General features: G+C 48.7%; 1 protein-coding gene across 1 annotated transcript; it reads left to right on the top strand.

The window, feature by feature from the left end:
* The first annotated feature begins 7743 nt into the window (after window positions 1-7743).
* Window positions 7744-11836, top strand: LOC119332968. The gene is made up of 2 exons (XM_037606036.1): window positions 7744-8902; window positions 11437-11836. Exon 1 carries the CDS (start codon window positions 7744-7746, stop codon window positions 8896-8898), a length of 1155 nt encoding a protein of 384 aa, XP_037461933.1. The 3' UTR covers window positions 8899-8902; window positions 11437-11836.
* The last annotated feature ends 2142 nt before the right edge of the window (window positions 11837-13978 follow it).

Genomic DNA, 13978 nt, shown 5'->3' with positions numbered 1-13978 from the left:
GTGTTCGCGCCACTCGCGCTCTCGCACGCGCCGCGCCCGCCGCGGCCCGTGTTGGCTGCGCCTGGGACGCGCTCGACCTCTTCACGCGCCGGCCGCCCCAGCCCCTGGCGCCCGCCTCCGCTTACCACGACCGGCCGCGCGCCCGTTGGCCTCCATCTCGCGCACGCGCACGTGCTCCTAGCCTCGTCCTAGCTCGCCCGCACCCCCTGGTCTGTACTCCGACCCGTCCTAGAGGCGCCTCGCTCCCGCGCCGCTCCGCGACAGCTGACGCCAGCTGCCGTGGCCACGGCCTCGTCCGCCCCCAAGTGCCCCGTGCCTCCCGCTCGTCGGCTCCCCGGATCGCCGCCTCGTATCCGTCCTGTAGCGGCCCTGCTGCTGCGCCGCGACGACACGCAGCCTCGGCCCCCTGCGCCGCCGTGGCTGCCGGCGCCCAACGCCGTTTTCCCCCTGTCGACCTGGACGGGTGCCTAGCGCCCGCTCCATTCGCCCGCCAGCGCCCGAACCCACTAAGGCCCCTGGGGCCTATGACAGATGGGCCCCATGCCCAAAGAACGTCAACAAAAAGAGAAAGAAATAATAATAAAATTATTATAATTAAAAAATATAATTAATTAATTAATTAATTGATTGATTACTTAATTAATTAACTTAATTAATCCTGATTAGAGTAACCTAATCACTTAGGTTAGTTAATTAATTTGTTAGGTTAGTTAACAGTCAATGACAGCTCGGACCCGCACGTCAGTTTGCCCCAGTCAACGTCATGTTGATTGCTGATGTCATGCTGACGTCATGGTGATGCCAGCATGCACTATTCTGGATAATGTTAGAATTAAATAGATAACAATTTAGAAAATAATTTGAAAACTTTGAAAATTAATATAAAATAATCCGTAACTCGGATGGAAAAACTTTGTACATGAAAGTTGCTCACAACGATGAGACGAATCCAGATACGCAGCCCGTTCGTCCGCCACGCACCCCTAACCTATCGAACTCGCAACTTTCCCCCTCCGGCTCCTCTGCCCGAAAACGCGAAACACCGGGGATATTTTCCCGGATGTTTTCCCCCTTCACCGTTATCACCTATCCCTGCGTTAGATCACCTCTAGCACCACATTTGTCATATTATGCTTTGATTGCTCTGTTATTTATTATGTTCCCCCTCCGTTACTTTTTCCGGTAGACCCTGAGGCCGCTGCCGGTACCCCCTGTGATCGACTACGATGTTGACGACCCCTCCTTGTCTGAGCAACCAGGCAAGCCCCCCCTTTGATCACCAGATATCGCCTACTCTTTTCTCTATACTACTTGCATTAGAGTAGTGTAGCATGTTACTGCTTTTCGTTATTCCTATCCTGATGCATAGCCTGTCCTTGCTACTACTGTTGTTACCATTACCTGCTATCCTACTGCTTAGTATAGGATGCTAGTGTTCCATCAGTGGCCCTACACTCTTGTCCGTCTGCCATGCTATACTACTGGGCCGTGATCACTTCGGGAGGTGATCACGGGCATATACGATATACTTTGCACAGTTACATTACCTGTGATACTGTCCGGAGATGGGGGCTGAAGGGGCAGGTGGCTCCATCCTGGTAGAGGTGGGCCTGGGTTCCCGACGGCCCCCGACTGTTACTTTGTGGCGGAGCGGCAGGGCAGGTTGAGACCACCTAGGAGACAGGTGGGCCTGGCCCTGGTCGGCGTTCGCGGATATTTAACACGCTTAACGAGATCTTGGTATTTGATCTGAGTTGGCTACGAGCCTATACACACTAACCATCTACGCGGGAGTAGTTATGGGTATCCCGACGTCGTGGTATCAGCCGAAGCCTTCTTGACGTCAGCGACTGAGTGGCGCGCGCCGGGTTGGACTGCGTTAACGCAACTTCCTTTGTAATGGAGGTTGCTAGGTCTGCTCACCGGCCGCGTACGCAACGTGCAGGTGTGCTAAGGGCGATGGGCCCAGACCCCTGTGCGCTTAGGTTAGACCGGCGTGCTGACCTCTCTGTTGTGCCTAGGTGGGGCTGCGACGTGTTGATCTTCCGAGGCCGGGCATGACCCAGGAAAGTGTGTCCGGCCAAATGGGATCAAGCGTGTTGGGTAAGTTGGTGCACCCCTGCAGGGAAGTTAATCTATTCGAATAGCCGTGATCTTCGGTAACAGGACGACTTGGAGTTGTACCTTGACCTTATGACAACTAGAACTGGATACTTAATAAAACACACCCTTCCAAGTTCCACAGACAACCCGGTGATCGCTTTTCCACAGGGCGACGAGGAGAGGATCGCCGGGTAGGTTTATGCTATGCGATGCTACTGGAGTTGCTAATTGGAGTTGCTACTTGGAAATGCTACTTGGAGGACTACAATCTACTCTCTTCTACATGCTTCAAGACGGAGGCTGCCAGAAGCGTAGTCTTCGATAGGATTAGCTATCCCCCTCTTATTCTGGCATTCTGCAGTTAAGTCCACTAATATGGCCTTCTTACACATATACCCATGCATATGTAGTGTAGTTCCTTGCTTGCGAGTACTTTGGATGAGTACTCACGGTTGCTTTCTCCCCCCTTTTTCCCCCTTTCCTTTCTTCCTGGTTGTCGCAACCAGATGCTGGAGCCCTGGAGCCAGACGCCACCGTCGACGATGATTCCTATTACACTACAGGTGCCTACTACTACGTGCAGGCCGCTAACGACGACCAAGAGTAGTTAGGAGGATCCCAGGCAGGAGGCCTACGCTTCTTTCGATCTGTATCCTAGTTTGTGCTAGCCTTCTTAAGGCAAACTTGTTTAACTTATGTCTGTACTCAGATATTGTTGCTTCCGCTGACTCGTCTATGATCGAGCACTTGTATTCGAGCCCTCGAGGCCCCTGGCATGTATTATGATGCTTGTATGACTTATTTATGTTTTGGAGTTGTGTTGTGATATCTTCCCGTGAGTCTCTGATCTTGATCGTACATGTTTGCGTGCATGATTAGTGTATGATTAAATCGGGGGCGTCACATTCGAAGTGTGCAAACGGGACGGTTCTCGATCGGTGCCAAGTAGAGGAAGTAGACGTTCTCGGAACGTTCGTAGTGGAAGTAGGGGTACATGACGACGGTAGAGGTACTCGTGATCTTGGCGGCGGTAGTCGTTCACGTTCGTTTCAGAGAGGTACTTGATGACTCCAACGTCTTCGGGGCGACGGTAGTTGTACACGGTCCATGAGACGTCGATCGTTTGGGGTCCGATTTGTGGGTCTTGCCGACATGAAGGGGTACTTTGCATTTTTGTAGAGGTACTCTCGATCTTGGTGACGGTAGGCGAACTTGGTGGTCCTCGTCGTCATGGAACTTGGCATCCTCTCGGCCTTGGCAGCGAAGAAACGAAACACCATGGTCGTGGTACTTGGCGCGGTGCAGGACGAAGCAGAGGTTTGGCACTGGTCTTGGCGCGGTTCGCGGTCCACGAGCGTTGCTGGAGCTGGACTCCGTGCGAGGCAGAGGAGGGTTCAACTCTCCTCGTTCGAAGCAAGGGAAAAAACAGGGCGACGGCGTGAGAGGAACTGGGCGGAGTCAACGAACGGGTGGCGGCCATGGCAGGGCTTGAGCTCCTGGTTTCCTGCTGCTAGTCGGGACGGCGAGGGAAGGTGAGGGAGTGGCTTGGGGCGGCGACGATGGGTGCAGGCGCGATGCTAAAGGAGGAAGGCCATGGTAGAGGAGGAGCGGCGCGGAGCAGAGGCGAGCTGGCGCAGCGGCGAAGATGGAAGGGCGAGGAAAAAGATGACTGCGGCAGGGGAGGCTGCGGCCTCGGACGCCTGCAGGGAAGAAGCAGAGGGCTCGGGGCTGCAACTGCTGGCTCCTGTGGGCACAGACGACGATGGTTGCGGGTGGCCGGGCGCGTCCAGGAGCAAGGGAGGAGGAGGCACCAGGCTGCGCTGGGATCTGACGAGGCTGGAGAAGGAGCTGCAGCTATGGCGAGCGTCGAGGGACACGACCGCGGGGAACAGGGGCGCCATGAGGATCGGGCGTGGGCGCTGTCGAGGGAGTGAGGGAGAGGGGTGGCTCGAGAGGAGGGAGAGATGGCGCAAGGGAACGAGGGAGATGAGATGGGATCGAGCGAGATGGAGGAGTCGGGCTCCCTGGCGGCGCGAGGGGAGAGGAGAGGGAGGAGGGGATTCGGGTAGGGTTTAGGAGGGAGTGGGCCAGGGAGGTTGGGCCGGCGAGAGGCCCAGCTGGGCTGGACTCTCTTCTCCCTCTCCCCTATTTACTTTTCTCTAAATAACAGAGAAATAAAGAGAAAGAAAAGAGAGAAGAGAAGGTTAGAGGAAGAATTTGGGCATGCGGATAATATTCCCGGACTCGCAGAAATGTGCACGATCCAAGAAAAATGGAGTGGCCATTTTTCAAAGTTTAAATTCAAACTCATTTGATTTAAATTCAAATGGTTCGAATACGAAGTGAGGGTCAGGAAGGTCCAAAAATGTTCGGATTTTGGTGGAGCTCCGGAAAATGACGAAAGAATTTACGAACAAGGTTCGAGGTCAAGCAGCGAGATAACAAAGGCATGGGGAAATATGCAAGTGTGTTTTAGGTGATTCCATAAGAATGTATTATTTTATAATAGCTCCACTAATATCAGGAGGATATATTATAAAGAGAAGTCATCCTTCCCTCGATTTAAATGGATCGAAGATCCATACGATTTATTTAGTTGAGTTAAGAAAAGAAATAACATGATGGCATGATGACATGATGCAATGCACATGATGCAAAGATGAAAGCGATGAACCAAACAAAACACACGAAGAAACCCGGAAACCCTGGAAGGCAACTGAAGCTCCGGTCTTGGGGCGTTACAGGTTTCCCAACCCTAGGCGCAGGGGAGGCCCAAGGGGGGGCGCACCAGCCCACTAGGGGCTGGTCCCCTCCCAATTCAGCCCATGGGGCCCTCCGGGATAGGTGGCCCACCCGGTGGACCCCCGGGACCCTTCCGGTGGTCCCAGGTACAATACCGGCGACCCCCGAAACCTTCCCGATGGCCAAAACTGGACTTCCTATATATAAATCTTTACCTCCGAACCATTCCAGAACTCCTCGTGACGTCCGGGATCTCATCCGGGACTCCGAACAACTTTCGGGTTACTGCATACTAATATCTCTACAACCCTAGCGTCACCGAACCTTAAGTGTGTAGACCCTACAGGTTCGGGAGACATGCAAACATGACCGAGACGACTCTCCGGTCAATAACCAACAGCGGGATCTGGATACCCATGTTGGCTCCCACGTGCTCCACGATGATCTCATCGGATGAACCACAATGTCGAGGATTCAATCAATCCGTATACAATTCCCTTTGTCAATCGGTATGTTACTTGCTCGAGACTCGATCGTTGGTATCCCAATACCTCGTTCAATCTCATTACCGGCAAGTCACTTTACTCATACCGTAATGCATGATCCCGTGATCAACCACTTGGTCACATTGAGCTCATTATGATGATGCATTACCGAGTGGGCCCAGAGATACCTCTCCGTCATACGGAGTGACAAATCCCAGTCTCGATTCGTGCCAACCCAACAGATACTTTCGGAGATACCTGTAGTGTACCTTTATAGTCACCCAGTTACGTTGTGACGTTTGGCACACCCAAAGCACTCCTACGGTATCCGGGAGTTGCACAATCTCATGGTCTAAGGAAATGATACTTGACATTCATAAAAAGCTACAGCAAACGAACTACACGATCTTTGAGCTATGCTTAGGATTAGGTCTTGTCCATCACATCATTCTCCTAATGATGTGATCCCGTTATCAATGACATCCAATGTCCATAGTCAGGAAACCATGACTATCTTTTGATCAGCGAGCTAGTCAACTAGAGGCTCACTAGGGATGTGTTGTGGTCTATGTATTCACACATGTATTACGGTTTTCGGATAACACAATTAAAGCATGAACAATAGACAATTATCATGAACAAAGAAATATAATAATAACCATTTTATTATTGCCTCTAGGGCATATTTCCAACAGTGTGGTGGTGGGATGTTGTGGCCGGCGGCGAGGGATTGGGTGCAGGTGGCAGCCGAGACCGATCCAACTCTGTCTGTGCATGTGCTCAAGGTGAGTGGATGTGATAGGGGAGTCTCTTGCTGGGCCTAGCGAGGACGCTCGCCGTGGACTGGTAGGAGGGGCAAGGTCTGGGCTAGCGGACTTGGTGGCCGACGTTTGCGGAGTAGAATGGGTTGGGATGCTTCAGGCGAAAGCCTAATGTCGACCTCGTCGGCAATGATGATGGCGACGCCCTCGGGCGCCGTTTCCCTTCATGAAGGCATTATCGCAAAGCTTCCATTACCCGCTATTTCTCTATGCTTCGGGCGAAAGCCTAAGATCCTTCTCTGGATCGGACAACGGCGGCATCTTCGATGTCGTTTTCCCCTTTGGGGGCGTTGCTTTTGGAGTCAGGGATCCGCGGTTGGTCATTGATGTCTAGGTTGGAGTGTCGGTTTGGTTTGTTGGATTGCAGGGCGGTGGTGGTGGAGATGTGTTGTGGCGGCGACCAGTGCCTTGGTCATCCTATGCTAATGGTTGACTTCTCCTTTGGGGGTTTGTGGCAGCGGTGAGGTCTCGGTGTTCGGTGCTCTTCGACGGCATGTGAGGTTTGGTGGCCTCGCATAGTGCTCTGGTTCTCTCCAATTGTGATGGTGGCCATGGTGTGGCCCAGAGGAGGTGCAAAACTGTCTCGGCGGAACATTGCCCTTCGGCACGGTCTGTGACTCTCTTTGTCGCGACGTTCCTAGGCAGTGAGATGCCCTTCGACGGTGTCTGCGACTTCCTAGCTCTTCAAGGTACAGAGGGATCGCATGGCAGCAGGTGGCTTCTTCTCTCTGTCTTCTCGGTGGCGGATATCCCTTCAACTGATCCAACAAAGCTAGCTCCCGCTCTTCTCAGTCTGCTGGTGCTCATGGGTGCTAAGTTCTTGGTGTCGGCTGCTCGTCGTAACTCGCTTCTGGTTCTCCTTCTGTTGCTCTTTGTTCCTGTCTTGTGTGTGTTGGGTGTTGTTGTTTCTTGCTCCTTCCTGGATGTTGCTCCTTGTTCCTGTCTTGTGTGTGTTAGTTGTTGTTGTTCCTTGCTCCTTCCTAAATGCCGGGTGCTATGTGTTGTACCCGTCGTGTTGTATCTCACTCTTATTTATAATGGAATTGGTTCAGGCCGGCGTAAACCCACCGTAGCACCGTTAAAAAAAATGACCCTTATCACTTCGCAACAGCTGTAGACCTGCAATGGCGTCCTTATTTCTCCATTAAAATAATGTGTCGTCACATAGGGATAGGGATTGCCGTCTCGGGCGATGCTGCTTTCCAACTGCTCTGGTTGAGTTTCGTGTGCGCTGTTTGCACCTTCGGTTGAGCGGCTCGGCCATGTGTTGTTGCTGGACTGTTGGCAGTCTTTGGTGCATGAACACATTTCTTTCACCGGGATAAGATCAAGGGGAGGGAAAATCATTAATGTTGTCAGCCTGGTTTCCTAATTTAATGTGAAGTTAACATTGTTGTCAAAATGAATTAAAAATTAATATAGTACAATCAATGTTGTTCCTAAATCAATTTCAATTAATGCAATTCATAATTTTATTCCTAATTTACCAACAATGTAATTAATATAAAGTAGCTAAAATGGCTGGTATCATTTGGATCCATCCGAATCGTGGTTTACGGTAGTGGCAGATCCCCGTCCACCGGCCGGCCCTAATGGCGCTCCCGGATGAACTTCTGGAGGAGATCTTCCTCCGCCTCCCCGCGGCCGCCGACCTCGCGCGCGCCTCCGCGGCCTGCGTCTCCTTCCGCCGCGTCATCACCGGCCATCCCTTCCTCCGCCGGTTCCGCACCCTCCACCCGCCGCCCCTCCTCGGCATCCTCTGCGGCGGCCTCATCCCCGCCCAGCCGCCCCACCCTTCCGCCGCAGCGGCAGCCACCTACGCCGACGCCGACTTGTCGTGCTCCTTTATGCCCCCACCCCGCGACCGCTGGCGCCACCGCGACGTCCGCGACGGCCGCGCCCTTTTCAGCCCCCGCCTCAGGGAGGGCAGCGATCCGTTCAACAGCATGTACAACCCCCGCGACCTGGTCAAGGAGTTCGTCGTATGCGACCCCCTGCACCGCCGCTACCTCCTGCTGCCTGCCCTCCCCGACCATCTCGCCGATCTGGTCCACCAGCTGGACATCCTGGAGTGCGAGCCCTTCCTTGCTCCTCCCGGCGACGACGAGGACTCGTCATTCAGAGACTTCAGAGTCATGTGCCTGGTGCGGTGCACAACCAAGCTCGTCCTCTTCGTCTTCTCCTCCTGCGCCGGGCAATGGCTCGCTGATCCCATCACGTTTGACGTGTTTGGGTGCGTCGTGGCGTTGCGCCGCTACTACGCCCATGCATGCTTCTGTTGGCAGGTTTGTTATGAAGATGACGCCGACATGCTCGTGCTCGACACGCGCAGGATGGAGTTCTCCACTATCCACCTACCACCTCCACCTGGCTCTTATATGAGGGACATGGCCATTGTGGAGGCAGAAGAAGGAAGGTTTGGGATGTTTACCATTTCTGATCAAGTTAAACGTGGTGTATATCATCTCTTGTATGCCACACGATGCAAGGATGGGAATGGGGCAAACCAGTGGCAACCCAAGCCTCCAATCTCTTTGCCGGAAAATTATCGCTATTGCATCAAGGGTGTAGCTGGTGGATACTTACTCCTAACTGGGTATCCAAAAGATGATAGGCCAACGATAGACTATTTTTCACTGGATCTCCAGACTTTCCAGGTTGAATGGTTCTGTCAGACTGGTGATTATGTCATGATTGGTCACCTGTATGCCGATCTCCCACCGTCCTTGTCCCCACCAACACTTTGAAGTGGTAAGCTTGCCCTCGATTTTGTATTTCTTATCTTGCATCCATATGACATTACAATATGATGCAGGTGTTGGTTTTCTTGGAAGTGTGCATTATCATTATACTTTGCCAAACGGTCCTGAATTAACGCTGGCATGGCCAACTCCCAAGTTACTTTCAACCCTTTATAGTACTCACTCATATTGCTTGTCGTTATTTCGTTGCTATTCTAATGGTTAGTAGTTTAGTACATCTGTGAAATTCGAAAACTGTGAATTTCAGCATAGGCAAGTATTTGTTTCTCATCCTGTGAATATGACTGTCATCATTTTCAGTGTCATATAGAAACAGTAATCAGCATTCTTATTGTGAATAGTACGCACAGGATTTGGATATGTGTATTTGCTACCTTCCCTTCAGTGTCTTTTCTTGTACTCCCTCCGTCCGGAAATACTTGTCGGACAAATGAATGTACTTAGATGTATTTTAGTTGTAGATACATCTATTTTTATTCATTTCTCTGACAAGTATTTTGGGACGGAGGGAGTACATTTTCCCCTCGGTTTTTAGTTAATTATTAAACCATTTGCTTCTGCTAGGTCCTTTCAGAGTCGTTACATTCTTGTCACCAATTGATTGCTTTAGTTCGTTACTTTGTGGTGAGATCCATTAAGCACATTTCATACAGTCCTAAGTATTACTTTTAGTAGCAGCAAGCAGCAGTATTTATCAAAAGTGGCAATTTGCACCACCTATATTTGGATTTTGTTGGGCTGTGCAGTGTGCATCATGTCTAATGAATTCTTGCTTTTGGCTGGTGAGACTCACAGTCAGCTGAGGTTGCATTAGATAGCATGCTAAATTTGGGTTTTGCCAGCTGGCATCATCACCGAGTTATCAAGTCTGCTGGTGTTAGGTGGAATAGCTATGATTTTTGGTGCAGTCAATTGACCACAGTGGTTGAATGTTCAAATTTATGTGTTTTCATCTCATGATGCACTTGCAAGTAGCGACTTGGGATCATACTATTGCTCATGATGTTGCTAAATTAGGCCATGGAAAAAAATGTTTTTTCACCATCATCATATTCGTAATGACCCAATCTGTAATTACGCTTTGTTGTTGTTGTATCATATTTGGAATGACCCAATCTGTAATTATGCTGAAAACTTGCAACTGACATATTGTAACTGACGCTGGTCTTCCCACATGGCAAACACACTAGTCAAACCAACCTCTTACGCATGGACAGCTGAGACATACACTACATCCGATTCCCAAACGTGTGTCTAGCCTAATGAGAAATATGAAAACTGTTGTGGACTGCAGTCCACTGATATGTCTGAATAGATGGCACAACCTCTGATTTTTCTTTGAAAGAGAGTAGTGAGGTTGGAACCTGGATGGTTGGTGGCATAACCAACTGTACCCAGCAACGCAATGCCCTAGTGGTTCCCTAGTTTCAGCTCTTGTTGCTCCTATGACAATACGGCGTGATACTTGGTGTGACATTCTCAGAGCCAGTTTATGTAATGACGGATCCTATCTTGCATCTCATTCATCTACAAATCAATCGCTCTGATTAAATGATTATAGGCTCTATGTTTTTAAGGCGACGCCTTACCGCCTTAGGGAGGGGGGGCGCTTTGGCGCCTAGGCGACGCCTAGGCGGGCGCTTTGGACGCCTAGGCGCCCAAAGCGGTCGATTTTTCAAAGCAGAGGGGGAGTGCTTCGACGCCTAGGCGTCGCCTTAGGGACGCTTTAAAAATATAGGATAGGCTTGTAACTAGTGGCAGCTTATAACGTCTTGCTTGTACTAATAAATCAAACTTATCAATCTACCCCTTCCGTCCCATAATATAAGAGCGTTTTTGACACTAGTACGGAGGGAGTACATTTTATCTCTGCTGTCTTGCATAACATGCAAAATGATAGGCGAATGCTAAGTTGTTGTGATAACATATATGAATCCAGATGCCGTGCTGATGTCTATGCCCAGTAACATTTCTAATCTGGAACTGTAAATACATGTTTAACATTTCTAATCTGGAACTGTAAATACATGTTTAGTTATCTAGATAACTTCATAAACATGTTTGTGTAGTTTGGCAAATAAGAGTTGGCTTCATGAGCATTTCAATCAAATTGGATACTCCTCAGCATATTGACTTTTAGTGGCAGTTCAAAAGTAGATGTTTGTATTGCAAACAAGTACTCCCTCTGTTCACAAATATAGGATGTTCTAACTTTTTTCTGAATCGGATGTATATAGACACATTTTTTGTGTTTGTTCACTCATTTCAGTCTGTATGTAGTCCATATTGAAATATAAAAAACATCTTATATTTAAACGGATGGAGCAGTATTCATGAAAATGGTGTATTATGGCGAGTTAAATCCTCATTCCCATTTGGTCATTCAGTTGAATACATTCCTTTCTTTTTGTAAATAAGAGAGGCTTGCGGACACATGCTTTATATTACTCAGTTTGTTTCAGATTAATACTTTTTCCGAGTTGTCGCATCTAAACATTAAACACCCTTTCCCTCTATAACCAGGACTTCGTTCAGAGAAATATGCTGATGGCCAGGACTCAAGCAAGTGTGACTGATGGCATGTTAAGGAGAATAAATGCAAGAGCTTCTGAAAGGGCAAATATTATGCCGAGAAACTATGATGCCTTTTGAGCTACTGAAGAACAAGAAGCATGCAGTGGATATCCGTCGGATCAACCTTCTTTTTCCTATTGAAGATTCAATATCATTTCTGCTACTTGTGCTTATTATGTATCCATCGCCAGATTGGCTCCCTTAATTGTATAGTGTCAAGCTTCAGTAGTTTGTGCTGAACTACATGGTGGCATGCTCATCTCATGCAAAATGCATTTGTAAGATGTTTGTACAAGTTCATGGAGGATGCTTATATCGCTTTTACTGCAAAGCTGCTTTTTAGATCCAATCCATCCTCTCCTAGTATCGGTTTTCCACATCCATTTGAATGGTTAAAATTCTAGAAATGATGATAGCAGAGCAATCTTTTAACTTCAAAAGATTACAAGTCGAATGGCGAATCTGCAGGGCGGGAGAGGATTGAGCCGACACTTGTAGTCGTGTCATGATGTTCTTACAACACCATTCTTTAGGTACATGAACAATCACAAGCCAGCAACAAAGCATCTAACCAAACACTTACAATATCATCAGTCAACACACTAGCATGTACTCCCGCCGTATGAAATTACTTGACGCTCAAACCGATGTATCTAGCACTAAAATACGTCTTACATCCGTTTGAGCGATAAGTAATTCCGGGAGAAGGAATTATATACAAACATGTTCTTGTAGGTAGGTAAAATTCAGGTACTAAACGATGATGATACTACAAGACAAGATTTGTAAAATTCTAGTTCCTAGATCAAGAACCAGAGCTCACATTAGGTGAGGTCAACAAGTGACTCCTTGATCCACCACCAATCTTCCCTCGCTTAGAGGCGAGATTAGGGCTTTGGGGGAGGTGGAAAGAGCTCTCGTTTTTCTCATTGGGCAACTTTTCACGCATTATCCATAGAAAAATGTTACGACCTCTTGAGATAAGAGCCTTATCTATAGGATCAACACATTTTTCCGTTGGGCAACTTTCTCGGCTTGGATTGGCCCAATTGGCACGCCGACTACGTCCCCAAGCCTAGAACCACACAGAGGCAGACCTGGAAGCTCGTGCCCGGAACAACACACAAGGATTACCCGACCCAATTAGCCTGGATATTCTGGCCATGAGAAAACAGGAGGAACACACCCACAAAAAACACCACAACTAACTCATGCAAACTTTGTTTTTGATTATTTTGATCTCGTCTTAATGCTAACAACAAGTACGAGGGCCTTGAATAGAGAAACCACCCAATATGAACACGAAAGGAGGATACACCACATGCAGAGGTTTGAAGAATCTAAAATAATGTGATCAAGCTACTGATTTGATAACCCTCTCAATAGTACGACTATCAATCATGTAATCATTTGTCCCACAAAGCACCTTGAGACCGGTAAAACCAGTGAAACGTGACTAACGTATATCTTTCCCTCGAGCATTCCACTTGAGCTTGATGATGACGTTCATGCTTGCCACAAGTTGAAATCCTTCGCCATCCAGAACCTTCACACGGTACCTCCGGCCTACATTTAGAGCAAATCATGGGGTCAAGTATGGTGCTTCTCTTTAGCTTCTCTAGGGGTTTCCCCTCAAACTTAGATGTGTCTATAATCTCAAAAGATGTTTGTCTCCACACTCTCGGTCATCATGTTGCCCCTCTTAATAATTAGTATTTTCTTCGACTAGTGCATAAGGTAAAATACATAACGAAAACTAACAATCTTCTTCTCTACTTTTTCCTTAGGGGTCTCCGTCCACCTTTTCTTTTCATCCATGGAGTAGCATGTTCATGAAACTTGTAAACAACCTTAGTCCCCTAATGACTTCATTTATACCAAAACCGTTCTAGAGGCTTAAATGTCATTGTCATTTAATGAGTAGCACTCTAACAAACTTCACCATTTTGGATAGATGGTGGAACACCTATCATAGTAAAGAGTGGTGGATGAATTGAACACCAAAGTAGCCTGCTCGAATGGTTGGCGTGAGGAGCGCAACCCCACCTTGTTGCTCTTGCTCTTGTCGAGAGTACGGCAAAGATCATGTCCCGCCCCTTCACCCCCATGCCGAGCGCAATAGACCACACCCATCGCTCCCCCACCGCTGTTGAGAGTTAAATTTATAGCACACATGCCTAATGTGTAATCTGGGTTGGGCCTGGCTTGGGCCTCATTTTTAGCCAAAAGGTAATTCCGTTCGAGCTCGGCCTTCTCATTTTTAGAATTTCAAGGCAAGCTTTTGGGCTAACACATCCTTCTTGCTGGGCTTTTAGTCTTTTGGTTTGACTTTGGGCTGGGCTTGGGCTTGAAAAAAGAGGACAATTCAGGCTTCGGTCTGGTATTTTCAAGGGCCGACTTATAGAAGCCCGGCCCGGCCCGGCCCATGCTCAGGTTTAGCCGTCAATCTGATTCCTCCAAGCCTCACACACAAACTTGTTTCGATTCCTGC

This window comes from Triticum dicoccoides, chromosome 7A (assembly GCF_002162155.2).
Source record: "Triticum dicoccoides isolate Atlit2015 ecotype Zavitan chromosome 7A, WEW_v2.0, whole genome shotgun sequence".
NCBI classification, from domain to species: domain Eukaryota; kingdom Viridiplantae; phylum Streptophyta; class Magnoliopsida; order Poales; family Poaceae; genus Triticum; species Triticum dicoccoides.
The sequence above is the reverse complement of the archived record's forward strand: the minus strand, read 5'-3'. Positions and strand labels throughout refer to the sequence as shown.

What these genes read in the sequence shown, in the direction of transcription:
- LOC119332968 (XM_037606036.1), top strand. Translation starts at nt 7,744, where the DNA reads ATGGCGCTCCCGGATGAACTTCTGGAGGAGATCTTCCTCCGCCTCCCC.